The 25654-nt window shown below is 49.4% G+C and overlaps 1 protein-coding gene across 3 annotated transcripts; it reads left to right on the plus strand.

Moving 5' to 3' along the window:
- Window positions 1-25170, plus strand: LOC105470065 (endonuclease, poly(U) specific). Of its 3 annotated transcripts, none has more exons than XM_011721806.3 (10): window positions 1-7210; window positions 15024-15146; window positions 16703-16768; window positions 17243-17380; window positions 17837-18008; window positions 18395-18594; window positions 21522-21635; window positions 22286-22392; window positions 23127-23269; window positions 23984-25170. In XM_011721806.3, exons 2-10 carry the CDS (start codon window positions 15029-15031, stop codon window positions 24099-24101), a joined length of 1176 nt encoding a protein of 391 aa, XP_011720108.1. In that variant the 5' UTR covers window positions 1-7210; window positions 15024-15028; the 3' UTR covers window positions 24102-25170. The 3 variants fall into 3 exon arrangements, with proteins under 3 accessions (XP_011720108.1, XP_011720107.1, XP_011720110.1); XM_011721805.3 differs by lacking the exon at window positions 1-7210 and adding an exon at window positions 9125-10548; XM_011721808.2 differs by lacking the exons at window positions 1-7210; window positions 15024-15146 and adding an exon at window positions 15776-15882.
- Window positions 25171-25654: the final 484 nt, after the last annotated feature.

Raw genomic sequence — 25654 nt, forward strand, 5'->3', positions numbered from 1 at the left:
GCTGGTGTCCTCCACCAGCATTTCTCCTCTGGTCACATCTGTGTCCTGATGGGACTTCTCCCTCCACTTTGGACCATCAGCTTTACAGTCCAGACCACCCTGCAGCCACCCTGTGGCCTCCTAGCTGCCCCAGTCTCTTGGGCAGGATGCCTTTTGAGCCTGTTGGGAGAGGCCTTGCCAAGAGAACAGTGCCCGGGGCAGGCAAGAGGACACAGTCTTTGGGAGCCAGAAGAGCAGGGAAAGGCTCCGTGTTACGGTGGCCCCATGCTCGGAGGCTGTGCTGCCTTCTCTCTCCCTGCCTGCCCAGGCATGGGGTGGCGTGGAGCAGGAGGCATCCTCTGGTGTTCCCTAGTAGCCCAGGCTGTGTGCAGGGGCTCCCATTTTGTGTCTCAGTTGCAGGAAGGCCATGAAAGGAGGAGGGGCTCATGGGACTGCTGAGAGGAAGGTGTGAAGAAAGAGAGTGTGGCCCTACATCAGTCCTTTAAAAAGCCTCTGTTACCTGAAAGGAGATCAAGCAGAGAGGAATGGTTGTGTATGTGTCCTACCAGGCAGGACAGGACAGAGGGAGGTCATTGTTACACACACATCTCCCCCTCCTTTCCTCCTTCCCCTCCACTTCCCTGTGAAGGCCTGGGGCAGGCTGTGGCCAGGCTCAGGCCCCGACTGTGGGGTACACACCAGGGAGGGCCACACCTCCCCACAGAAGGGGTGGAGTGGTCAGTGGAGCCTGCACTCTCTGCTGCTTCAACATCTCCGCCTGGAGCCAGCTGTCCCCTCTCTCCCAGGCTCCATCCGAACAAAAGGAAGGCACAGCCTGAGATCCGGCTCCCCATACCCCTCCATTCAGCACTCAGTTAGAGCTGGGTGGGGGCATGCCTGCCTTCACACGCTGCCTTATGGCTTTTGTGTCCCCAACAGCCCTCAGCCTCTGGCTGCTCTCCTTCCCAATAGTCACAAGATTTACCATGATAATAATAGGTTAAGACTTGAATAGTGTTTTCATCCTCTTTCATCTTCACTCTGTCTCACGTTATCTTATTTTTATCCTGATTACAGAAGAGGTACTACAGGTATTTTTACCCTGGTTTTACAGTCAAAGAAACTGAGGCACAGGCAGGTTTGCCCAAGGTCACATAACTGCTTAATAGGGTAGACAGGTGAAGTAACTGGATGTGTATCAGCCATGCCCTTTCCCCATGCCCCCGGCACTCCCCATGACAGCTCCCTGAATCCCAGCATTTTATTCTTTTGTAGGATTAGACCGAAGCATATAAATTCCTTTTTCCCTCTCTCCATTCCCACATCCTTTTATTTTCACATACTTACTATAGGCCTTGTAGGGACTCTGTGAACCAGACAAAGGCCAGGTACAGTGGCTCATGCCTATAATCCCAATGCTTTGGGAGGCTAGGCGTTTTGAGACCAACCTGGGCAACAAAGCAAGACCCGGTCTCTATAAAAAATAAAAATGACCCGGGTATGCTGGTGTGCACCTGTAGTCCTAGCTACTTGGGAGGTTGAAGTAGGGGGAATCACTTGAGCCCAGGAGTTCGAGGTTACAGTGAGCTGTAACTGCACTCGTCCTTTCTTTGGTTGACAGAGAAAGACTCTGTCTCTAGAAAAGAAAAAACTAAGACTGGTAGTTCTGGCCCTCATGGGGTCAATCATCCAGCTAGGCAGCCAAGTCCATCAGTAAGAGAAGATGCTGAGGGATGAAGTCCAGAGCAGCAGAATCCCAGGGCCACGGCATCTCAGTGCTTACCCTAAGCATTGAGGCCCAGAGCTGCTCCCGTCGGAGCATAGGTTCATAGCCCCAGCTCCTCTGAGCCCTGCATAGCTCTGTCCCCTGAGATGGGGGTGCTCTCCCCTTACCACTGGCACAAGCCACCTGAGTAGCAGGCAGGTATGGTGGCTGGTGGCTGCAGCAAATTCCGACCTGGCAGTTGTCCTCAGCCCCTTTCTCCCTTCCACAGACCTATAGGCCAGAAAGTACATGTCTTTCCAAAATGTGTCCTAGTACCCCAACCCACACTCAGTATTGAGCTCCTCCTACATCGGCCAGGCCATGGATCTATACTAAGTAAGTGTCTACCCAGGCCTGTCCAGTTGCTGCAGCCAATTTAGGCACCCTCCTCTCAGATTCTGGACTCTTCAAGACCTGAGCCGTAGCCTTCTTGCAGCACAGTCTGCTGGCATCTGAGGGTGAAGGGGCTTGCAGGCCAGGACACAGGTGACTGCCGTCCCTCCCAGTGATGATAAAACTGGATCATCCTGAGAAGCCGAGTCTGACTCAGCTGCACTTAGAAAGAGTCTTCTCTCCCATGCCTGGGGGCCTTCCTAGAGCAGGTGCCTCGATGGGGTCAGGGGAGGATGCTGCTGGTGGTAGTTGGTAGAACACAGAGGAGCCTGGTGACTCCCAGAAGACAGAAGGTTAAGCTCACAGCTTGGACCCACTTTTTGTGCTAGGAGGTGTGGGATTCTGGTTGTGCGTGTGTATGTAGACTCTGACCAGTGTGCACCCTGGACCAGCGAGCTGGATGCTTCAGGCTTCACCCTGACTCTGCCTGCCTTGCTCTTGGCCCTTGGAGAGCACTCGGGTCTTGGTTTTCTCACTGGAGTGAGTTGTAGGCAGCTAGAGCTGTTTTGGACTGCTGAATGGAGGGCTGTACTGGCTTTCCTGGCACTTAGGTGATCCTAGCCAGCAGAGAGGTAGAGACAGGGTGCCTTTTTCGGGGGCCAGGACAACAGGATATTTTAAACTTACTTGACCACCCAGAAAAGTGTCCTGTCCACCAGAGTATAAGGCAGCATAGGGGATCCCATAGGTGGGCAGTATGCTGGGGCAGGGGGGCCTCTGTCTCTCAGTAGCCCTGGGCAAGGCAAGTGCCTTCCTCTCCCTGGGCCTCACTTTCCCCATTTAGAAACAGGAATTTGGATGAGAAATGTTTGAGGATCTATGAATTTGGCAACTCAGGGTGTCAAAAGGGCCCCTTTAAGCATCTTCCCAGTGGTGGCTTCCAGCCATGACTGCTCATGGGAGGGATAGTGAGCTGCAAGCACTGTTTCATTGGAAGGGTTCTCAGAGCTCCCTACCCCTGAGTGTTGCTCCCTGCTACCTGCCTGAGTGCATGACTGCTTGCCTTTTACTCTTTGAGTTCTAGTTGTCAGTAGAAAGCCCCTGTTATGTAGATACATAAGTTGGGAAGATTCTAATGGCCCAATTGTAGATTCTAATTAATATTTCTAATGGTCACTCTTAAAAGAATGGAAAAAGAAGAGCCTCAAGGCAATGGCATTAGGGGAATTTTAATGGCATGATCAGTGGCAAGGTCCAGAGATGATTACTTGGGTGGGAGAGTGTTACAGGGGTCCTGGGAAACAGGGCATCCAGGGTGGGAATCAGAGGGAGAGGTAGGTGGCCAGTTTCACCCTCTCAGCCTTGCTGGGGCTGAGTCCTGCAGGAGCAACCTGTGTCCTGGAGGGAGAGCCTGCACATGCAGGCTGGACTCTGATGGCCCAGGGAGAAGGTCAGCAATCTTTGTTTCTCTTCTCTGGTTCTTGACTCCATGCCAGGCAGCTGTGGATAATCTCATCAAATAGAGCACAAGGCTCAGGAGGCTGAACCATGGAGTTGCTGCTCTTAGCTTAGCCCCATTGAAGCTTTTAGCTTCTCCCAGAGTAAAGCACTCTTCCTCAGGCTGCAGGACACAGCCCCAGAAAACGGGTGGTTCCTTTTGGCACCAAACCAGGTGAGTTAGACGGTGCGACTCATCAAAGGGCCATCCCCAAGACTTGAAAATACTGAGGGTGCACATGTTTTAAATGAAAATATATCTTTGGAATTATAAAATAAATATTACATCATAGAGACTGTAGATTAGAGAAACTGCCACCTTCTCACTATTGTCATTTTCAGAACTTTTTTTTTTTTTTTTTGAGATGGAGTCTCGCTCTGTAGCCCAGGCTGGAGCGCAGTGGTACAATCTCGGCTCACTGCAAGCTCCACCTCCTGGGTTCACGCCATTCTCCTGCCTCAGCCTCCCGAGTAGCTGGGACTACAGGTACCTGCCACCACGCCCGGCTAGTTTTTTGTATTTTTAGTAGATGGGGTTTCACCATGTTAGCCAGGATGGTCTCAACCTCCTGACCTTGTGATCTGCCTGCCTTGGCCTCCCAAAGTGCTAAGATTATGGGTGTGAGCCACCGCCCCTGGCCCAGAACATTTTTATTTGTATTTTTAATTTTTATTTCTTTGAGACAGAGTCCTGTTCTGTTGCCCAGGCTGGAGTGCAGTGGTGAGATCTTGGCTGACTGCAGCCTCTACCTCCCAGGTTCCAGCAATTCTCCTGTCTCAGCCTCCTGAGTAGCTGGGATTACAGATGTGCATCATCACGCCCGGCTATTTTTGTATTTTTAGTAGAGACGGGTTTTTACCATGTTGGCCTGGCAGGTCTCGAAGTCCTGACCTCAGGTGATCTGCCGGCCTCAGCCTCCCAAAGTGCTGGGATTACAGGTGTGAGCCACTGTGCCCAGGCACAAAACATTGTTAATATTCATTTTTCAGGCCTTTCCTAACCATCCTATCTAAATTACACCCTTTGTGGCCCCCCCTTTTTTTTTTTAAACAAACATCTGGTCTTATGTATTAGGCACTGTTCTAAAACCTTTGCAAGTATTAACTTATTCTATCCTCACCATTGCCCTCTAAGGTACTCTTACTTGTTCTATTTTAGATCTACCGGGGAAATTGAGGCACAGAGGGGTGAGGGAACTTGCCCAGGGTTGTACAGCTGGTGAGTGTCAGAATTGGGATTCAAACCCAGGCAGCTTGGCTTTAGAATCAACAGTCTGAGCTTCGTGTCCTGCTGCCCAGATCTGGCTGTAGATGCTCTTTATGTCTTTCTTTCCCTCCAGCTGCTGAGCTGCTCACTCTTTATCCACTTTGCTTATCACAGTGTCTGGCACAGAGTCGCACTCAAGTGCTATTTGTCAGGTGAATGAAGGAATGATGAGAAAGGGGGAATTTCCCATAACCCAACTACCTTAGCACAATAATTATGGTAATTTTGATAGATTGTAGATTTCAAATCATGGGTCAGGAACTGCTCCTGCCAGTCCTGTTGTCCCGTCATCGTCTTTCAGGCCAGAACAGCCCAGCTGCGCCAACATACCTGGGGCGAGAGGCAGCCCATGTTCCTCATGCCAGCGGCCAGCTGTGGGTTGGCCTCGGGCCTGTGTCTCCTTTGATCTTGCCCTTACTCACTCCCTCGCTGTCTCTCTGAGCCTCCTTATCGCTGTCTGCCTGTCTTGTCCACCTCTCTTTGTTCTCATTGTGCCTCTACATGCTCTTTAAAGCCACTGGAGTTTGAGGACATGCAATAGTAATTTTCTAATCGTTACTGGGCAGTGTAAAACAAACATTAGCACAGCTGGCAAAGAGTGTAGGCAGGTGGTTCCTTTGGGATCCTAAAAAAGCAGGATACAGCTGAGAACTCTGTGACATCGTGGATTCAGAAACTGCTGGAACTATCCAATCCCTGTGGTGGCTGCCCCTTGTAGGGGTGGTGCCAAGGGTGGCTTGGGGGTTTAGGGCCTCCTAAATTTCCATTAGGCCCCAACAAATATACAATATAGCTAAAAAACAAAAAAAACAAAAAAACCCCCCAGTGTATTTGTTACGAAAACGCAACTTCGAGATGAGTCTCTAGACCCCACAGTCCCCCTTTGGATAAACTCTGGAGCTTTACAGCTTCCAGAGATCCATTTGCTGTCCTCTGCTTTGCTAACCATCTTCACTGAGTCTTTAATAACAAGTGGGGCTGGAAGGCTGACCAGTGCCCTGATTCATTTTCATATTGAGTCATTGCAGGTCCCAGGCACAGGTTGATAATTATCTAACTGTTAGATTCTAACACACATTGGATGGCAATATAAAGGATCCATGAGGCAGGGTCCCCTTCTCAAAGAACTTCAGAGGAAAAGTTAAATGGCAGTGCAGGGGTTAACTGACACCATTGGCAGCAACTGATGGTCAGAGATGACTGTGCTGTGTCAAAGGCACACAGAACAAATATGCACAACCGAGTTCATAGGCAGGAGAGATCCTGTGGGCTGGAGAGAGGAGGTCAGGCTTTGTGGAAGAGTGAATTTGCCCTGGGGCTGGAGGATGAGTAGGAGCTGAAAGCTGAGCAGGGAGGGTGGAGGAGGGTGTTCCAGGCTGAGGACCAGCATGGGGTGTGGCTGGCAGAACTAGAAGCGCAGCATGGGACTATGTGATGAGTGGGCCTAGCTGGGAGGTCTGACGGATATGCCCAGCCCAGGCAGTGAGTGTGATGCTGATGTCAGGGCTGCCCACACACTTAAACAAAAGCCTGGGAACACAAACGTGGTATGCACCATGCTAACCAATGTGGGAAAGAAATCACACACGGAGCTGCTTCTAAGACACATTCAGTAAGATCAGACATGGGTGACCATCCTGCGCTTCTATCCTGTGGGCCAGGGCAGCACTCCCAGGGAGAACCGGCATCTTCAGGTGCCAGGGTCCCTTTGGGAGGTGAGTCTGGGCCTCGCCTGTGATGGGCCAGCTGCAGGGTCCTTCTGCACTCAGGTCCTCTGCTGAAATGATGTGACCTTGGTTTTGCAGGAGGGCAAGGATGGTAGAATAGGCTGGCCTGGGCAGGTGTCCCTTTTAGTTGTCCTCTGGGTAGTCTCTCTCATGGCCTGTTGATCCTGATAGACCCCAGAATACCTGTGGTAGCCCAGAGATGAATGAGGCCTACTTCAAACAATGGCCTAATGCTGGGGCTTATCTGGCCTTTGTCCCACCAGAAACCAATCAGTTCCAGGAAGAGTTTTTCAGCCTGGCCTGAACCCTGCCAGTCCAATAACAGCATAGCCCCTGGCATGTGGTGAGCACTCGATAAATATTTAGCTGATGGAATTCCCACTCTCTACATCTCTGACAGCTGAGTGCCTCCCAAATCCTTGCCCAAGCAGCCTCACCCTCTTCCTCACTCTCCAAGCCTTCACAGAGGCCACAACTGCACCATCTCTGTTGCTATTCTCATCATCGAGACACCATCTACCATGCTTCTCCCTCCACTCTGTCCCTACCCCAGCTCTCCAGGACCCAGCCTACTGCGATTCCCAACTTGCTGGCTGGTCCCACTGTGGCTTCTTGGGAAGTCTGCAAGGATGGAAAGCCCATGTGAGTACCTAATGGCATGGGGTACTAAGAAAGAGGAGCAGCAGAGTTCTTGGTCCAGAACAGGCTAGCAGGGAAGAGAAAGCTGTCTGAAATCTATCTTAATGTATCTCTCTGTGTGTGTGTATATATACATATATGGACATCTAAGTTTATGAGGCATCTTTGCATGAATATGTATGGATATATTTTCATTTATTGACTTAATGGATTTTTTCTGCCTTCGTCAGCATGTCTTTGGTTATAAAATCTGGGGTTTGGGAATCTGATCTGCGAAGAGGGAGCATGAGCAGCCGTGAGAAGGCATATCCCAATTCCCCACCCCTCAACCCTCAGCACCAGAGGCATTGAAGGAGAGGCAAGACAAGCACTTAGGGTTGTTTAGGGAGTTGCAACATCCTATGAGAAGTGGAACTAGATGACAATTGAGGTCCCTTTAATTCCAGTGAATTTAAATCTAGACTGCTTTGTACAGTAACCACACATGATTAAGTGGTGGTTGAAAGTGTGATGTTGTGGGGCAATGGAGCAACAGTGCTTATGAGAATGGCCCCTGGTCAGATGGATCTGGGTTGAGGCACAGCTGCATAACTTAATGATTGTATGCTTCTGGGCACGTCTCCTAGCCTTTCTGTGCCTCAGTTTCTTCATCTGTAAAATGAGGACAGCAATAATACCTATTAAGGTTGTAGTGAGAATCAATGAGATAACACATATGATAACACACGTGGTAGGTGCTCAGTGAATGTTGCTGGTGGTTGTTAAGGCTGTTATTCTTGTTGAAGGATGCAGTTTTTTTTTTTTTTTTTTTTGAGACGGAGTCTCACGCTGTTGCCCAGGCTGGAGTGCAGTGGTGCGATCTCGGCTCACTGCAAGCTCCGCCTCCTGGGTTCACGCCATTCTCCTGCCTCAGCCTCCTGAGTAGCTAGGACTACAGGCGCCTGCCACCGCGCCCGGCTAATTTTTTGTATTTTTAGTAGAGACGGGGTTTCACTGTGGTCTCGATCTCCTGACCTTGTGATCCGCCCGCCTCGGCCTCCCAAAGTGCTGGGATTACAGGCTTGAGCCACCGCGCCCGGCCGAAGGATGCAGTTTTAAACACTTCGGTCCTCAGATGAACCATCTGGCTCTATGGAGTCAGCCTTAACTGTCTTCCCAGCTCCCATCCTTGCTCCTGACCTAAAATTCCACTAATGGGGGAAAGAGCTCCTGCCCTCAAAACACCATCCCATAGCCAGTTCAGCTGGACACCAGGAGAACCTAGCCAGGCTGCACTCCACTCTGACAGCTTTGGCTTCAGTTAGGGTCCACCTAGCTGGACACTTGGAAGGGACAGACCATTCAATCCCAAATTCTGAGGCATCATCCCTTCCCAGACCAGCCAGTGACACACTCCTTTGTCCCCTAAACAACAGGAGTCAGAGATATGTTTATGTGGTGCCTATCCAGGGAGGATGAGGATTCTGATGGGCAGTGACTCTGCAGCCTGCTTTTAGGTTGTGTAAATGAAACTTATGCAAATGAAGCAGCCATTTCTGCTCTTACTCCCTATAACCAGCTTCCTTCTGGGAGAGAAGGGCCAGGCTCACTCTTTAGTTGTGCTTCCGGGCCGGATGCAGTGGCTCACACCTGTAATCCCAGCACTTTGGGAGGCCAAGGTGGGTGGATCACCTGAGGTCAAGAGTTCGAGATCAGGCTGGCCAACACAGTCTCTACTAAAAATACAAAAGTTAGCCAGGTGTGGTGGTGCATGCCTATAATCCCAGCTACTTGGGAGGCTGAGGCATGAGAATTGCTTGAGCCCAGGAGATGGAGGTTGCAGTGAGCTGAGATCACACTGCTGCACTCCAGCCTGGGCGACAGATTCCATCTCAAAAAAAAAAAAAAAATATATATATATATATATATATATATATATAGCACTTACGGTGTGAGCCCTTGCAAAGGTTGCTTGCCCTAGGCTTGTCCTTCTCTCTACCCCTGAGTCCCTATGTTTGGACTCCTCTCTACACAGCAACAGGTTGGGGGATTCTCTTAAACCCACCAGCAACTGTTCAACCTGGCGCGTGGGCAGGAAACCTCGAGATTAAAATCTGATAACCTGGAAGGGATTGTCAGATCCAACCCCATCATTTCAGATGAGAAAGCTGAAGACCAGCGAGAGGAAGAAAATTCTCCTGTTAAAGCACACTGGATGAAGACGTGCTCCACTCCCAACCTCCAGAAAAAAATCACTGATAGAGTGGCCTCCACTGTTCACCAGTTTTGCCTTTGTGTATGATATTTTCTTTTCTGAGAGGGTTGAGAATCCCCATGCAGTGCTCTTTCTGGCAAGGGCATCATACTTTGCAGATTTTACCTTTATTATCGTGGAAAACTTGACAGTCACGGGGAGCTGTTCCTCTTCTTTTGGACTTGGAAACAAAAGAACCTCACTGGGGAGGAGTTCTAGAGGAGAGGAGTGTAAGTGGGGGTGAAGGGAGCGAAACCCTGGGCTCCCAGGGGAAGAAGAGTGGGCCTTCAGTTGCCTTTAAGAGGCCTCTTGCCCCTCCCCTGCCTCATAAGGACTCTGAAACATTTAAACCCCAGAGGCTGACTCAGTAAGAGTCATTTGCATAATATTTTAGGGTGATTTAGCCATGCGCAGCTACATGTGGCTGATTTAGCTATGCTGGGCTTGGTGGTAATAAGAATAGCCCTGGTTCTGACAGACACATCCTATATGTCTCTGTCCAATGACCCCAACCCTTGCTTGGGCACTTAAACTGCTTGTCAAACTTGGACCAATCACCTTACTGTGTGCCAGTGTCATGCTAAGCATCAGGAATTTGAAGATGAATCCAACCTGTGGCCCCTTGAAAAGTCAGGTCTGAGACTTGGAAGTAGGTGTCTGTTTGGTGGGGATCACCCAGAGATCAGCCCATGGGTGTCCCTAATTTGGACAAAGAACCCCCCCAACTGGAGCCATCTTGGTGTGCCTGCCTGCATGACCTATTTTTAAAGCTGCAAACAGCTAGCATTACCTGTTCTCAACATCTGGCATTACCTACCTGCTTAGTCACCTTCCCTCAGGCTTCAAACAGCTGTAGGGCCCCACCTCCTATCCATCTAGGGTCCCTCCCTTCCATTTTTCTTCCTGAAAGGATCTGGAGACACCAGCTCTACAAGTCCTGGTGTCTTTAAAAGGATCAGCTTGAGGAATAAGGCTCATTTGAGAGCTGTGACATTCATCTGACTCTAGTGAAAGTACAACAGCCACTCCCTTTTTGGCCTCCAGCTGGGCACCATGAGGGCCTGCATCCCCCTGGTATTGGCCGTGCTGTGCAGCCTGGCCTGGGCTGGTAAGTCACTATCTGGCGGGCATGGGATTGCTGGCAGGGCGGGATCTTGCCTAAAGAAGCAGAGAATTGGGGAACTGGTAGAGGGCAGGGCTATGGGACAAGGGAGGGTAAGCTCTGTTCTAAATCCACAGAACTCTTTTGGGTTGTCCTTGTCTGAGGGTGCAGGTGTTGTTCCTGGAATGGATTGGACTATGTGGAGAGAGTTGTAGGGCTGATGGTCTGATTTCATGGAAGTCCCTTCTTGACACCTTGGAGGATCAGCCCCAAACATCCCTTAGTCCAGCCTGACTTTTGATCTCCCCAAGATTTTGTTGTCTGGGGCCACTGTATGGTATAAAGCTAGGGATGGGTTCCATGGGGTCTAGTGGCCTGGCTGCCCTTGGTCACTCCTTCCACTGCCCGGTGGCAGGTGAGGTTGTCTAGGGTGTGATCTTACTTTGTGTAGTGCCTTAGGAGGTGGGCAGGCTTAGGAGGAAACTGGAAGGATCCTTAACCAGGAGGTGGGCCACGTCCTATCTGGGGCTGTACAGGGGTCAGAGGAATGGATCTCTGTTGCAGTGTTAGGGGAATTAAAGAATAGAGAAGGGACCTGGCCCACAGTTATAAGAGGTTCAGGGGATGGGACTGGCAGAGGAACAGGACCATGTTCTTGTTTAGTAACTGTGCAAAATGCTGGTGCTGATGTGTTAATTGGTAGCTAGTGGGTGGGTGGGAAGGACTGCCAAGGGAGGGGCTGAGCTGAAGAGTGTAGGGAGAATCCTCCTCTGCACACAGGAGAAAGAATCTTTCCACTGGGTTACTCCTGTATGGGACTGTGGAAAGGATTAAATGAGATAATGTATGAGAAGCACCTGGTGCAAAGTGAGATCTCAGTGAATTGGAAATTCGCTATGATTATGACTATAAATATTCTTGGGACAAATTCCACTTGGGGTCATTTCCAATGGGGTTGTGGAAAGGAGACCCCTAATGGGATTTTTAAATGGAAAACCCTTGGAAGAAGAAGTTGTGCCTCTCAACTGTGGATGAGATAGTGTGCCTTACCAGGAACCAGCTCTGCCTGGGCCCTACTGGTGGAGAGGGAGTGGGAGAGCATGAGGGTGGGCCTGGGAGCCACCGGCCTCAGCCCTGTTGGTGGGAAGGAAGGTGGAACCTGGGGGGGCTTAATGTGGAGGGGTGGCCAGCAGTCTTGGCATATCCCAGCCTTAGGAAAGGAGAGCAACTCTGGACATTTGGTCCCTGGGAGGACATCCCTGAGGGCAGAAGTGCAGGTGGAGCTCTTGCTGCTGGGTCAGAGGGCAGTATCTGCTTCGTCTGTGGGATGGATGGGAAGTGAGGTCAAGTGTGTGAGGCCTCCTATGGTGGCAGAGAAGAGGCTCTGCACTTGTTGATACTATCCCAACATCTCAGAACTGAGAGGCAAGAATATGAATCACACAGGGAATCATTGACAGCCTCAGGTCCTCCTTTATGAGCTGGATGTCTGTGGAGAACCTTGGTTGATTTTTTTGGTTGTGAATGGAGGCAGGAAGCTAGTCCAAGGGGTGAGGCTTCTTGGTTGACTAGGTCTCCATGGAAACAGCATCTGGGGCCTTCTGAGAGGTACAGACATGTAGAATGTCCCAGTCATCAGAGGGGCTGAGCGCCAGTGTACAGGGACACTGTGTCCACCCAGGCTTGGGACCAAGCTTTCTTGATGGCCTATGGATAGGGAGTGGCTGTTCTGGCATATTGAAGTCTTAGAAAGTACAGAGAAATTGAGCATTTCATAAGGAATGGAGGAAGAATCTGAACCCAAGAGAGGAAAGACTCAAATGAAGAAAGGCAGAGAGTCAGAGAGGTGAGGCAGAGGAACAAGAGGCACAGGTTACTAGAGCAGTGATTCAGGCACCTGGCTTGGGGAGCAAGGCTTACTCAAGAGTATTGGTGTCAATGGCACAGTGTGGGGGTGCTGGAGTGAGTTAGGGTGACTAGTTACTCATCAGAGTGTCCCCAGAACGTCACGGCAAAGTGCCTGTGAGGAAAAGTTCCTCCCACCCCTGCCCTCCACTGTCAAATCCCAAGGTCACCTTGGAGCAGACCAAGTGCACAGAGAAATGTGAGAAAGTGCTGGCATGGGGCTCTTGCTGGAGACAAAGTTTTTGAGCAGAGATGAAAAAGCCCACTCAGCTTGGGCCGGCGGGGGTGCTCTCCTGCACGTCCAGCTGACTGCTCGCTTGCAACCCTTCTCAACTGGTGCCAGCTGCTGGAATGAAGTGAATTCTTTCCCTGGACTCTGCTGATTTGGCCCATTAAAAACATTGCCCTGATTTGCCTGAATTCTCTCCCTTTGGATTCTGGGTGTACTGCCAGGCTGACTGAGTAGGGAGCTGATGGGCTGAAAATTTCTCCTTAAGATCTTTGCATTCAGGCTCCAAGGGAGCATCATTTAACATTCAAGAGGAGTTCCTGTGGGCCTGAAGGAACAAGTGGCCTTGGGCCTGGTCTCTTTTAGGAACTGGAAACCTGCCTTCCTGGCCACCTTGGAGGCCTGACAATGCGAAGTTGTCTGAAGACCTGGGTTAACCTTGACCCGATGCCTCTCTGATATAAAGAATACAGACCTGTAGTGATGAAGTCAGCCAGGAAACCAGCAACACAGATGTGCTGACAACCCAGCCCAAGGGATGGCCCTGTTGAAACCCTGGGAGAGTGTCAGCTAGATTAAGTGTGTCAATAGGGCCACCACACAGGGAAGACTTCTCCACCCAGTCTGAACACTTGTCACTTGGAAGATGGGCATGAAATATTGCCACCATTTATTCACCTGACAAATACTTCTATAGTACTACTATGTGTCACTTGCTGTCCTAAGTGCTTTACACATATTAACTCATTTAATTCTTATAAATATTCTATGAGATAGGCTCCATTATCATCCCACTCTTACAGATAAGAAAACCAAGGCACAGAAGTTTAAATAACTTGCCCAAGATCACATAGCTAGAAAGCAGTGGAACCAGAATTCCAGTCTCAAGCAGTTTGGCGCCAGAGTCTAGGTTCTTAACCTCTCTGCTATGCCGTCCCTCATTAGACACAGTATCAACCCTAATCCCAGAATCCAATACTAGGGACTGGTAACTAAACCCAACCTCTAATATTTGAGCTCTAACCACTCCAGGCTTAAATTAAAATACTATACCTGTGTTGAATCATAACCAGAACCAAGCCCCCAAACAAAACAGGGATTATTCATCTTTTCTCATCCTGACACATTCCTCAACCCCGAATGTCATCTTAAGTCTATTCCTGTTCCTTACCCAAATATCAATACAAAATTGTTAATTTATCAACTAATTTAACTCAAGCCCAAATCCTAACTGTAGTTCTTAACCTAACTAACCCCAACACTCGTCCAAATTAGGTTTCAGTTTCCTCACTGATACAAATTCTGATGCCGATGGTAACTCTGACTCTGATCTTGACATTCTCTGTAACCCACAGTATGACCTCTGAAGCCAGCGTTCGTGAAATCCAAACCTCAGGAACCTCAAATCGAACAAAGACTCTTATCACCCTTAAAGCCCAGAGTGGATAGTGGGTTTCCACTGTTCCTTCAAAATGTCTTGTCTTACGTCCCTTGCGACCAAAACCTTGCTTCTGCAAACCATTTGGCTGCAGTGGGGGATGTGGTCTGTGGTTACACAATAGAATGCTAGGCCAGAGCCCAATTCTCACCCGTACCCACCTCATTCCCCACCCTGAGCATAAATTAATCTGAATGTACTCCAAAGATGGGAAAGAACAGAAAGATGTGACACAGGGGGAAAGAGGGTACAGAGAAGACAGATGAAGGGGAGAGAAGAGCAAAGAAGCAAAGAACATAACAGGGATGGGATAAGAGCCCGGGGAAGGTCAGAGGGCAGGGGACATCCCTGGGACAGCATCTACATGATAGGTGAAGGGGGCCTGTGGGCCACACCCAGTTCACAGACCTATTTCTTTGGTGTGCTTAAAGTTTTACATGGTTGGAAAATTTCACATCAAAATGAAGATTTATCTTGAAAAAAAAAATGGGAGCTCTGGCAACACTGAGCCCACATCCCAACATGGCAACAATCAGCTGGAGCTGAGCATCAGCTGCGAATTTCAGATGGAGCATTGCTCTCAAGCTTGTCACGGTCTCCATTTCTTCCTACTGCCTCAGACCCTGCTTCTTTACTTGTTTATGTTCTGGGCCTAACCCAAATGCCTATTTGGGTTTGTAATCCTGGTCTCTTTGATGAGCCTTGAAATATTTGGTGGGTGTTGGGCGGTGGGGAGGAGGCTTATGTTGTGCACGGGAGGCTGTGGATGTACTTCTCCCTTGCAGAGAGTAATGCCCTTCCCTGCCAGGTACACTCCTGTCCTGATCTGTGAACCCTCCTGTAGGAGGCACCTTGGGGAGGAGAACAGGGTCTCCATAGAGCTGAGTTTGTGACCTTTACTGACTGTAGGAAAAATGGAATCCTGTGCATCTCGATGTAATGAGAAATTTAACCGGGACGCTGCCTGCCAGTGTGACCGCCGGTGTCTCCGGCATGGGAACTGCTGCGAAGACTACGAACATCTGTGTACTGGTGAGCCTCCTTGTGAGACGAAGGCACGTCCAGCCTGTCTAAGGGGCCATTGGCCTGGGTGTCCAGCAGGCCAGAGCAGCGTTCAGAGCTGACAGGGGCTGTAAGGATCTGGACAGAAAGCACCGAGAGACAGAGGCAGGGTCAGGACTTTGGCCACCACTTTTCTCAGGTTTTCTAGGATGCCCCCAACTTAAAATACAGTAGATGTCATTTACCTAGAATTCTGTCTGAACTACCAGTATTAACAATATCTTGAAAGTTTAAGTACCAAATTCTAAAAAAGGGTAAAATGATAAAAATAATATTTTAGTATGTATGACATTACTAATTGTCATTCAACACTTTAAATCACAAAAATGTAAAAATGGTAGCAAACTCTCACAACTCGTGTACCGCCAGGAAGACTGCATGGTGTCATCACAGTGACGGACACGATTCATACCACTCTTCCTCTAGTGAAGGGACCACATGGCACAACATCTCCATACCGTCATTTCCAGCCCACCAATTAGAACAGGACATGCGCCACCTTTAACTGCATAGTTTTAAATGAATACTTGAAAAAATAATGTATGAATAATCAAATTGTTTAGGTGCTTCCAATGTTGTCAACTCCCAGATTAATGATCTTCTGCTTTGTGACATCATTACCTAACGTGGCTCCAGTGAGCATGTTTTCACAACTGGGAGTCAGAGTGCATGGATTGCCAGCACTTAGAACACAGCCTGACACATAGTAAGTGATCAGAAGATGTTTGCTGACTGAATAACAACTTGACTGGTAGTTCTGATGGTAATAACTTTTCAGTAAACTCACTAGTAGATTCCGAATCACTTTGTCACAGTATTGTTTGTCGGGTGTATGGAGGGGATTGGGGGGGTATTATTCCACTGTGTGATGAGAGAGGAACTCAGAGTCCCCAGGAACATTTCTCCCTGCCACACCACCACCAACCTCAAATCCACCCTTCTCTGCCCAGAGCTGAGCTACAATCACTCAGCTTGCAGGTGAAGGGAGTGGGGCAGCAATAGGAATGTGCTTTTCTGAACATGCCCTTTCCCTAGACACAGTCTTTGTGGCCATTTCCAAGTGGGGCGAAGAAAGAAGGGAAGTTGGAATCTCAGGAAACAGCTCTTATTCCTTGAGGCCCTGAGAATTTACCCTGAACTCTGATGAGAAGTTTTTCTAGGTACAGGATGTTCCTAAGTGAGGGCCTTGTCATTAGGACAGCATCAAGGCTCTATCCATCTGTCAACTTTTGTTAAATCAGAGTTTTCATCACCAAAATCAGAGTTTTCAATCCAGATGTGTCACCTGGGGAAATTATTTTCCTTTTTTATAAGTTTTCTATAATGTGTCTTCCATTGGAAACATCTTCCATTTTCTGTTTTCATCCTCATTATTTGGTGCCCGTCCTTTGGACCCCAGCCCCTGGTTGGGATTTGCACCCAGTGCCCTTGCTTGTCCCCTGAGGCTGGGGGAGCAGAGAACTAGAAACCAAGCAGCAGGGGAATTCTCAGGTTATTGGTGACTTTATTTTTCTATTTACCTGCAGAGGACCACAAAGAGTCAGAGCCATTGCCACAGCCGGAGGAAGAGACAGAAGAGGCCCTTGCCAGCAGTGAGCCTACCTCCCCAAAGGGGGGCCCTCAAGATAAAGCAGGAGGGACATGAGGGTGACAAGGAGGGGCGGCCATGGCAGTGGCACCAGGCACAGGCCTCAGCCAGATGAGAGAGGCTTGCTGGACTCTGGGAACCTGGGCAGGAAGAAGCCTGGTGGGGCTCAGCCAGCCTGGGGGGGCTATGGGGGCAGGGTAGCTAGGAAAGAAAGCCTGAGGCCTGGAGAGGGAAGTGGAAGAGATTTTATTTTTAGAATGGGAAGATTAGAAAAACAGCATGCCAGAAAGTAAAGATCGGCATCAGAAAGGACTTCCTGACTGTGAAGGGTGTGCACGAATTAGGCTTGTTTGTTTTCCTTCCCTGGAGATCTTTGCTGGGCAGAGTCAAGAGAGCCAGGCTAGGGAGGGACGGCCTGCGGGGTGTTCAGAGCGACCTCTAGAGGTCAGCCCGGGACACACCTCCCCTGTCTTCTCAGACTTGTACTCGGCACCCACCTCCTGCCAGGGCCGCTGCTACGAAGCCTTCGACAAGCACCACCAATGTCACTGCAATGCCCGCTGCCAAGAGTTTGGGAACTGCTGCAAGGATTTTGAGAGCCTGTGTAGTGACCACGGTTAGTCTTCTGCTCCCTTAGCTAAGCTGCAGAGACAGAAGGACTCTAGAGCAGGTTCTCAATGTGTGGTCCCTGGACCAGCAGCAACAGCAATGTCTGAGAACTTGTTAGAAATGCAGACTCTGGGGCTTCACTCTGGGCCTACTTAATCAGAAACTCTGGAGGTGGGACTCACTTTCCTGGTCTACCAGGGCCTCCAGGTGATTCTGATGCATGCCCAAATGTGAGACTCCTCCTAGGGGGAAGGGACCGGGGACATTCTGTGGGCAATGCCTGTGCTGATTTTACAGGTCCTTTAGGCTCTGGGCCCCTGTCTACCACTAGGGTGTCCAACTGTGGCTCCCCTCTGTCCATGCTGGCTTCTTGAAGGTGCCCAGGAGGGGATGCACACAGACAATTTCCTGGCCCCCCCCTTCCCTCTGGCTCTGAGGCCACCCCTCTCCTAATTCCTCCCAGAGGGCTTCTCCCACAGCAGTGATGCCATAACCAAAGAGGAGATTCAGAGCATCTCTGAGAAGATCTACAGGGCAGACACCAACAAAGCCCAGAAGGAAGATATCATTCTCAATAGCCAAAACTGCATCTCCCCGTCAGAGACCAGAGACCAAAGGGATCGCTGCCCAAAGCCGTGAGTTCCCGCAGTTCCTCTTCCTACCCCCCAAATCTCGCCCCCATCCTTGCTTCTTTTGATGCCTTAGGTCTTTTATCCTCAAGTCAGGCAGGATCAAAGGGAGAGCAGAAAAAAAAATAGGTCTCTAGAGACAAAGCCATCTTGAGTGACTGTGGATATCCAGTTGGGAGGGTTTCTGTGATTAGCCAGGTTGAGGATAGAACAGCTCTTCCAAAACATGAGGTACAAGAAAAGTGACCTGTGGCTTTCAAGAGTACCCAAAGTGCCCCCTCGGCTCCTGAAGCCAGCCCTCGCCTGCCTGCCCCTGGCCTGTCTAGAAGTCTCTGGAGGGGCTGCTGCCCCGTGTTTGGGGCTCTCAGTGGGTTTCCCACTGCCTCCCCCAGACTCTTCACTTACGTCAATGAGAAGCTGTTCTCCAAGCCCACCTATGCAGCCTTCATCAACCTCCTCAACAACTACCAGCGGGCGACAGGTCATGGGGAGCACTTCAGTGCCCAGGAGCTGGCCGAACAGGACGCCTTCCTCAGAGAGATCATGAAGACGGCAGTCATGAAGGAGCTCTACAGCTTCCTCCATCACCAGAGTGAGTGAGCACCCCCAGGCCTCAGGGTGCACGAGTCTGTCTGAAGGGAGCCAGGCGGGTGGGGGAGGGGAAGGTTAGGAGGGCAGGTGAGGAGGCGGTGGGGACTCTGTGGAGGTCAGTGTATATCTGGGAGGGATGAGGGATGAGGCCAGGGGGAAGCCAAGGAGAGGTTAGGAACCCAACCAGGAGCTGACACATCCTCTGGCTGGCTGGCTTGGAAATCACCCCACCTTTGACTTCATGTTAACTGCCTTATGCATGCCCACCCTTTGCTACAGTCTCAGGGTTCTCTGCTGGGCATGAGCCTCCCCTCACATCCCAACCCCACCCAGGGCACGTCTCAGTCACCTCTGCGATCCAGGAGTTAGCGCCATGTTTCAGACAGGTAGAGTCACTGACTCTACTCCCTCCTCCTGCACTAAAGTCCAGGAATCGGGTTGGCTGAGTCCACCTTTTGGCTGGGGAAACAGCATCAGAAAATCAACAAAGGTTCAGAGAGGGAAGTCCTATCGGGAAGAGTTGTGGTTGGAAAGCCTCCAGATAGAGATACATTAGAGTCAGACCAAAAAAGATTTTGGCCGCAGGACTTCTTGGCATGGGGTTGTGTTTGTTAGTGTTCTGCAGATTCCTTTCCCAAACTCCAGGCAGCTAGGCTTTGTCTGAGGGGTGGCTCTGTCTGGGTCTTCCCTCGTTGTCCCTGAGAGTGCCTTGGCTCAGAGCTGCTGCCTCCCTTAAGAGTTGGTGACACTGTTTTTAGGTAAAGTGGCAGTGACACAGAGTGACTCTATGAAGAAGTTGTAATCCTGTGCTGCCCCCTGGCGTTCTCTTTGTAGTAAATACACAAGAGAATCTTGGAGGTCTAGACTGAGCAAGGGCTTTTCAAATGAGAGAAATGGAGGCCAGACAGGCTAGACTTATCTGAGGCCACAAATGAGTTGGAAGCAGAGCTGGGGCTGGAACTCAGGGTTCCGATGCCAAGGCCAGGCTGTCCCGTTACTCACTCTCTCCTCGCCTCTCTCCTTGTCCAAATCCCACTTATCCTTACAGTTCTATAATAGTTCATATCCCACCACATTTGTGAAGGCTGCACCTGCCCCAGCTCACTCTGGCTTTCGGCACCTCTGCAGAGTTTGGAGTGTGGTCCACAATAGCCTTGGGTCAGAGAGATTTGGTTTAAATCTTGGCTCTGCCACTTGCTAGTGACTTGACCCTGGGCAATTTATTTGATCTCTCTGGGGCTTCCCTTTGAAATGGGGTTTTTGAGGATGACTGCTTATAAAGCACCCAGTAGAAAGCCTGGCACTCAGTCCGCGCTCAGTAAGGGTAGCTATTCAGTGTGTGAAGCCATTCTCTGTTATTTTTTGTATATTTAGTCTTGTTTTCCAAATGTGTTTCAAGTCCTTGAAAGGAAGGAATATGTCTGGTATTTCTTTTGTATTCACCGTACAAAATTGTGGGCAGTGAACAGTCAATCTTTGATGGTTCCCTCATTGAAATCTCCAGCCCTGAACTTTCCCAAGGGCCTTTTCAACAACTCCACTTAGCTATCTAACTGATATTCACACAGAACTTAGTGTAGAAAGAATTTTTGGTTCCCCTCTCTTCCTCCTTACCTGCTCCTCTCTGGGTCTTCCCCATTTCATAAATGGCAACATAACCCATCCGGTTGCTCAGGCCAAAAGCCTAGTAGTTAGATTTAATTGTTCTCTTTACCTCAAAGTTCCCTACTCCCATCTCCTCCATCAGTAATGTCCATCACTCCCACTTCAAAATATGTCCTGGGCCTACTGCTTCTCTCTCCTCCTCCGGAGTTAATACCACTATCTAAGCCCCATCAACTTCTTACATGGACAAAGCATGAGCCTCAAAACTAATCTCTCTCTGCTTCCACTCATACCACCCCATTGCCTTTTTAACATACACAGCCAGGGTGATCTTTGAAATGCTCCTATCATACAATTCCCCTGCTTAAAATCCTTCAGTGGCTCTGCACTACCAAGAAGTTATAGAGTTGTTAAAGAGATTGGTCTCTGGAGCTAGACTGAGTGGACTCAAGCACTGTCTCCACCTTTCATTAACTGTGATCTTGCATGAGTTTCATACTTTGTCTATCTCAGTTTCTTCATTTCTAAGTTGGGGATAATTAGTATCAACCTTATGTGAAGATTCAATGTGAGGATTCAGTGTTACATTGAAAGCACTTAAAATGGCACTAAATGGACAGAAAACCATTAGTAAATCTAAAATATTTTTTGTTTTATTTCTATTTGCCTGAGATCTGACCTTCTTGCCATGGCTTGAAGGATCTGACTCCTGGCTGCTTCTCAAACCTCCTCCCCTACCACCCTCCTCTCCTGCTCCAGCCTCACTGACTTCTTTTGGTCCTTTGAACAGCAAACTCAAGTCTGTCTAGAGCCTTTGCTCTTGCAGTTCCCTCTACACAGAATAATCTTCCCCCCAGTTCTTCTTCTTTGTGTAGCCAGTTCCTTATCCTTCAGCTCTCTGATAAGTACTACCTTCTCACAGAGGCCTTTCTGTTCTTCCCTTCTAGAAGACTCCCCCCTGCCTCCTGTCCCCAATGTGCCAGCCCTTTCCCATCATTACGGGCTACTCTGCTTCACAGCACCGATTTGAAATCATATTTCTTATTGTTTACTTGTTTATTATTTGACTCCTCCACTGGAATGTAATATAGATAGAGACTATGTCCTCGCTATTCCCAGCTGAATCCTCAGCCTTTAGATCTGGACCTGGCACAAAATAGGCATCCCATAGATAATCATTGAATAAACAGCTGAACACATTTGTTGATTGAACCCCCATGTTTCTTGACGTGTGGAACAAGTAGCTCTTTAGGTCTCTGTTTAGCGCTCCCAGGACCTGGCCCTGCCTCCCCTCTCCAAAACCCTCTGTGTTCCTCTCTGTAGATCGCTATGGCTCAGAACAAGAGTTCATCAATGACTTGAAGAACATGTGGTTTGGGCTCTATTCAAGAGGCAATGAAGAGGGGGACTCGAGTGGCTTTGAACATGTCTTCTCAGGTGGGAGCACTTTTCTTGGAAAGAAAGAGTTGGAGGGATGAAGAGGAATGGTTTTGCTCAGGAGCAGGGCAGCCCTGGGTATGGATTAATCAGCAGTCCAGCCAGCTAGCATGGAGGGACCCATGCATTCTCCCCCACCCAGATGGCCGGGGGAGGGGGGTGTCTGAGGAGCCATTCTGAGAAACAGTCTTTTCTGGAGTACCTAAGGGGGAAAGAAGACCAGATGCTGGGGCTCCCCAGGGGGCACATCTAGGACCAGACACGTGTCTGGGAGCAAGTTTGCCTACCTCTGAACAGTCCTTTGCTTCCAGAGCCTGGCCAGCTGCTTTCCAAGAGGGCCATGGTCTGTTCCCCCCTGTTCTACCCCATAAAACTCCCACCAAGCCTGGCTTGCTGCTGGAGTAATGGCTGAGAGAGGTCATCAGGATCGCCAGAAGGAAGGATTCTCCCAAGGGCTTGAGCCAGAAGGGGTGCCTTCCTGAGGTGAGAGATAGGACTGTGAGAGACTCTGGGGGCTCAGAGCAAGGGGCCAAGCAGCTAGAAGTCAGAGACTGGAGAAGGGGGAAGCCTTGGCATGGGGTGGAGAAAGGGGATTGGAGGAGAGGGTGGGGAAGGAGCCCAGATTATCCATCTTGGACTCTTTATTATAGGTGAGGTCAAAAAAGGCAAGGTCACTGGCTTCCATAACTGGATCCGCTTCTACCTGGAGGAGAAGGAGGGTCTGGTTGACTATTACAGTCACATCTACGATGGGCCTGTGAGTACACGACCTGGAAAAGCCTTGTCAGCGCCCAGATGTCCTGCTCTCACTCTGCATTCCAGTCAGACTTGTCTCTCAGCCTGACTCTCATGGGGCAACCCCAGGCAATTGTGACTATGATGTCCTCACCTGCTGGACAGCCAGTTTAGCCAGCCAGGACACTGGAATTCCTTTCCAAACAGTGAAGGCTTAACTGCAAGGGACAGGAGGCAGGAGGCACAATATTTGGGTGGGAGCCTGGAGCCTGGGGAGGATTCTCAGAGGGAAGAACAAAGATATGCAATTACTCCCTGCCTCAGCTTCCTTAGAATGTGGCTGAAAATTTCAGCCTGGCTAGTCTGAGCTAAACTTCATACACTTTGTAAGACAGAAACCTTTGCTGCCCGGTACCAGGAAATAATTTGGGGGTAGTAAACTATCCTTCTCTTCCATGTGTGAGGGCCATTGGGAATAGTGATGTCCTTGATACCCAGAGATGGATCCTATGGATAGTGATTTTGGCCTTCCTGGTAGATGTGCACTAGCAGCTCCAGGCAGAGGGTCTGGGTGGGCTCAGACACCTTAGCAAGGCAGACTGGCTCCTCTATTTAAAGAATCCAGTCTCCCTGGAAGGTTCACACAGGCCCCTAATGGACCCTCAACAAATACTGTCTGACTGTTGCCATTGGGCATCTGTTCTACTCCACTCTGTGGCACTCACCAGACCCCCTTTTCTGCCCTTCCCTCCACAGTGGGATTCTTACCCCGACGTACTGGCAATGCAGTTCAACTGGGACGGCTACTATAAGGAAGTGGGCTCCGCTTTCATCGGCAGCAGCCCTGAGTTTGAGTTTGCACTCTACTCCCTGTGCTTCATCGCCAGGCCAGGCAAAGTGTAAGGACGGGGCCAGCCAGGCCTGGGGAGCAGGCTGGGGCTGCAGGCTGTCCTCAGCCAGCACAGAGTCAAGAGACTTGGACTCTGCCACAAAGAGGCTGAGAGGGTTTGGACAAATCTGTGCTTTGGGCCTCAGTTCTCTTGCTTGAACAATTAAGTTTCTGGATTGGTTTGGTGGCTGCCAAACTTCATCTTAGCAGCAAAACTATCTCCCCTCATCCCCTCAAAGTGAAATCTTATATAGGACCTTAATATATGAAATAGAAATGGAGTTGTCCTGGGGCTCTCAGCCTCTTTATTTGTGCCCTGAGGCTACTTAGGGGAACCTAGAGCCCCAGAAAGTACCACTAGGAACCACGGGGCCTCATGTTCTCTAACATTCGGACACATTAAGTTTTCCCACTTCTGAAACCCTAAGCAAACATTTAATTTCTGAGGATTTCACCTCTAGAATCTGGGATTTTGGAATACTGCTCTGGGAAAGATGAGGAACAGCATTCTTTAAGAAGACAAGAAATAAGGCAAAGATTTTGAAATGGCTCCTTGCACATGGGGAGCTGGAGGCAGCTGCTGAAGAAAGCAGTGCCAGCTCTGTCTTTCAGGCTGTTTAAGCAGAACGGAGCCCTTCTGCTTAGGTTGGGCTTGATCCTTCCAGTCCAGGGAGAGGCAGGGTGAAGTGGGGAGCCCCTCTGATTTCAGGATCTTTCCCCACAGGTGCCAGTTAAGCCTGGGAGGATATCCCTTAGCCGTCCGGACATATACCTGGGACAAGTCCACCTACGGGAATGGCAAGAAGCACATCGCCACAGCCTACATAGTGTCTTCCGCCTAATAGAACTTTGAGCCAGAAAGGGGTATGAGGGCTCTTGCAAGACTGAAGTGCTATCTTCTCCGGACTAGAGAGAAGAGGGAGACGACTGGGAGGGATCACCAAATCTCAAAGCAATGAGAAGCATTCCTAAATCCCAAAGTGCCCACATGGGAAAGAGATAAAATGTACAAATTAGAAAAATTGGATAAACAGTCAAACCTTTATCCTCTAGAATTTTGGCAATGTAGACTAAGAAACAGAGTCCAGGCAGAGAAGGTAGGAGCCCTCCATAGCTCTCTGCCCTGATGTGTGGGGGAACTAGGAAGAAGTCCTTTGACCTCCCCAGGCCTCATGCTTCCCTTTAATGTAAAGGGAAGGGGTTTCCCCACTTTCCTCTTTTCGGGGTTGGTGAAAGGGCAAACCCTGATATTTTTACTGTGATAGTGTTTTCAATTGTTCTTAGGAAGAACAGCTGATAGAAATTCAAGATTACTATAATGGCTGTTATTATACACAGCTCTGTAAACTACAACTCAGCCCTGTGTTGCAATCCTCAAAGAAGTAAGGCCACAGTAATCAAGCAAGGGCCTTTGGTTTTTTCCAGCGTTAGATCCTCTCAGAACAGAGTCGGGGAGAACTCCAATGCTGAATGGAGAAGGGTAATAGGTTGGTGCAGTGAATGGGCTGAGGGTGGGGTGGCCTTCTCCAGGCCTGAGTGTTTTTGTGTCCAGCTCAGTATCTGCATCAAGATGTTTCCCACTTGTGGATATTTAGTGCAGCCACAGACTTGTATTTTGATCCCCAATGTTTTTTTTGAAAGAGTTCTCCTCATAGGAGGAAGATTCAGCATCAGAAAAAGAAGGAACCCACAGCTTGGTGTCATTAACATAATTATTTTAAGGCTTATCCAGCAGGCATAATTTGAGTAACTCTAGGAGACCAGAGAGACTGTGGTTCCCTATTTTAACCTCAATTATGCATTTGTCCCCCAACCCCACTGAGAACTAAATGCTGTACCACAGAGCCGGGTGTGAACTACAGTTTAGAAGGTTCAAGTTTCCAATTAAAGTCATGGAAGAAAACTTGAAATGAGTGTCTTCTTTGTATATGGTCTCCCTCCACTGTCTGTCTCCCTGCCTTTTCCCTGGAGCAGGGCTGGGAATGATACTTTTACTCTAGCGTTTTTTCAGAATGGCTTGAAGAATGCGGTATCTGGGTGAAGTCCCTGTTGACTCACTAAGTCTCTCTAGCCAAGAGGGGAAGAGAATTCTGTAATATGAAGAGTGGAAGGAGCATTGCATACAGATAGTGAGGCAGGGGGTAAATGGAGATTGGTGGTCCCCATCCCCAATAACCAGTTCCCTTGATCACATACACAGGAGTATAAGGACATTTCTGGATGTAGCTTCTGTGGTTGCAGAGGTTGACTACACTGGGGGAAGAGGAGATGCTAAAGAGATACAGAAAAAGACTTCTTATCTGTAAACAGATTGCTCAAGCCACAATGCTAGAAAATAGTCAGATATGAAGGGATACCTCTGGCAAGTTTATAGACTGCAGATGGATGAAACAGG

This window comes from Macaca nemestrina, chromosome 10, assembly GCF_043159975.1.
Source record: "Macaca nemestrina isolate mMacNem1 chromosome 10, mMacNem.hap1, whole genome shotgun sequence".
Lineage (NCBI taxonomy): Eukaryota > Metazoa > Chordata > Mammalia > Primates > Cercopithecidae > Macaca > Macaca nemestrina.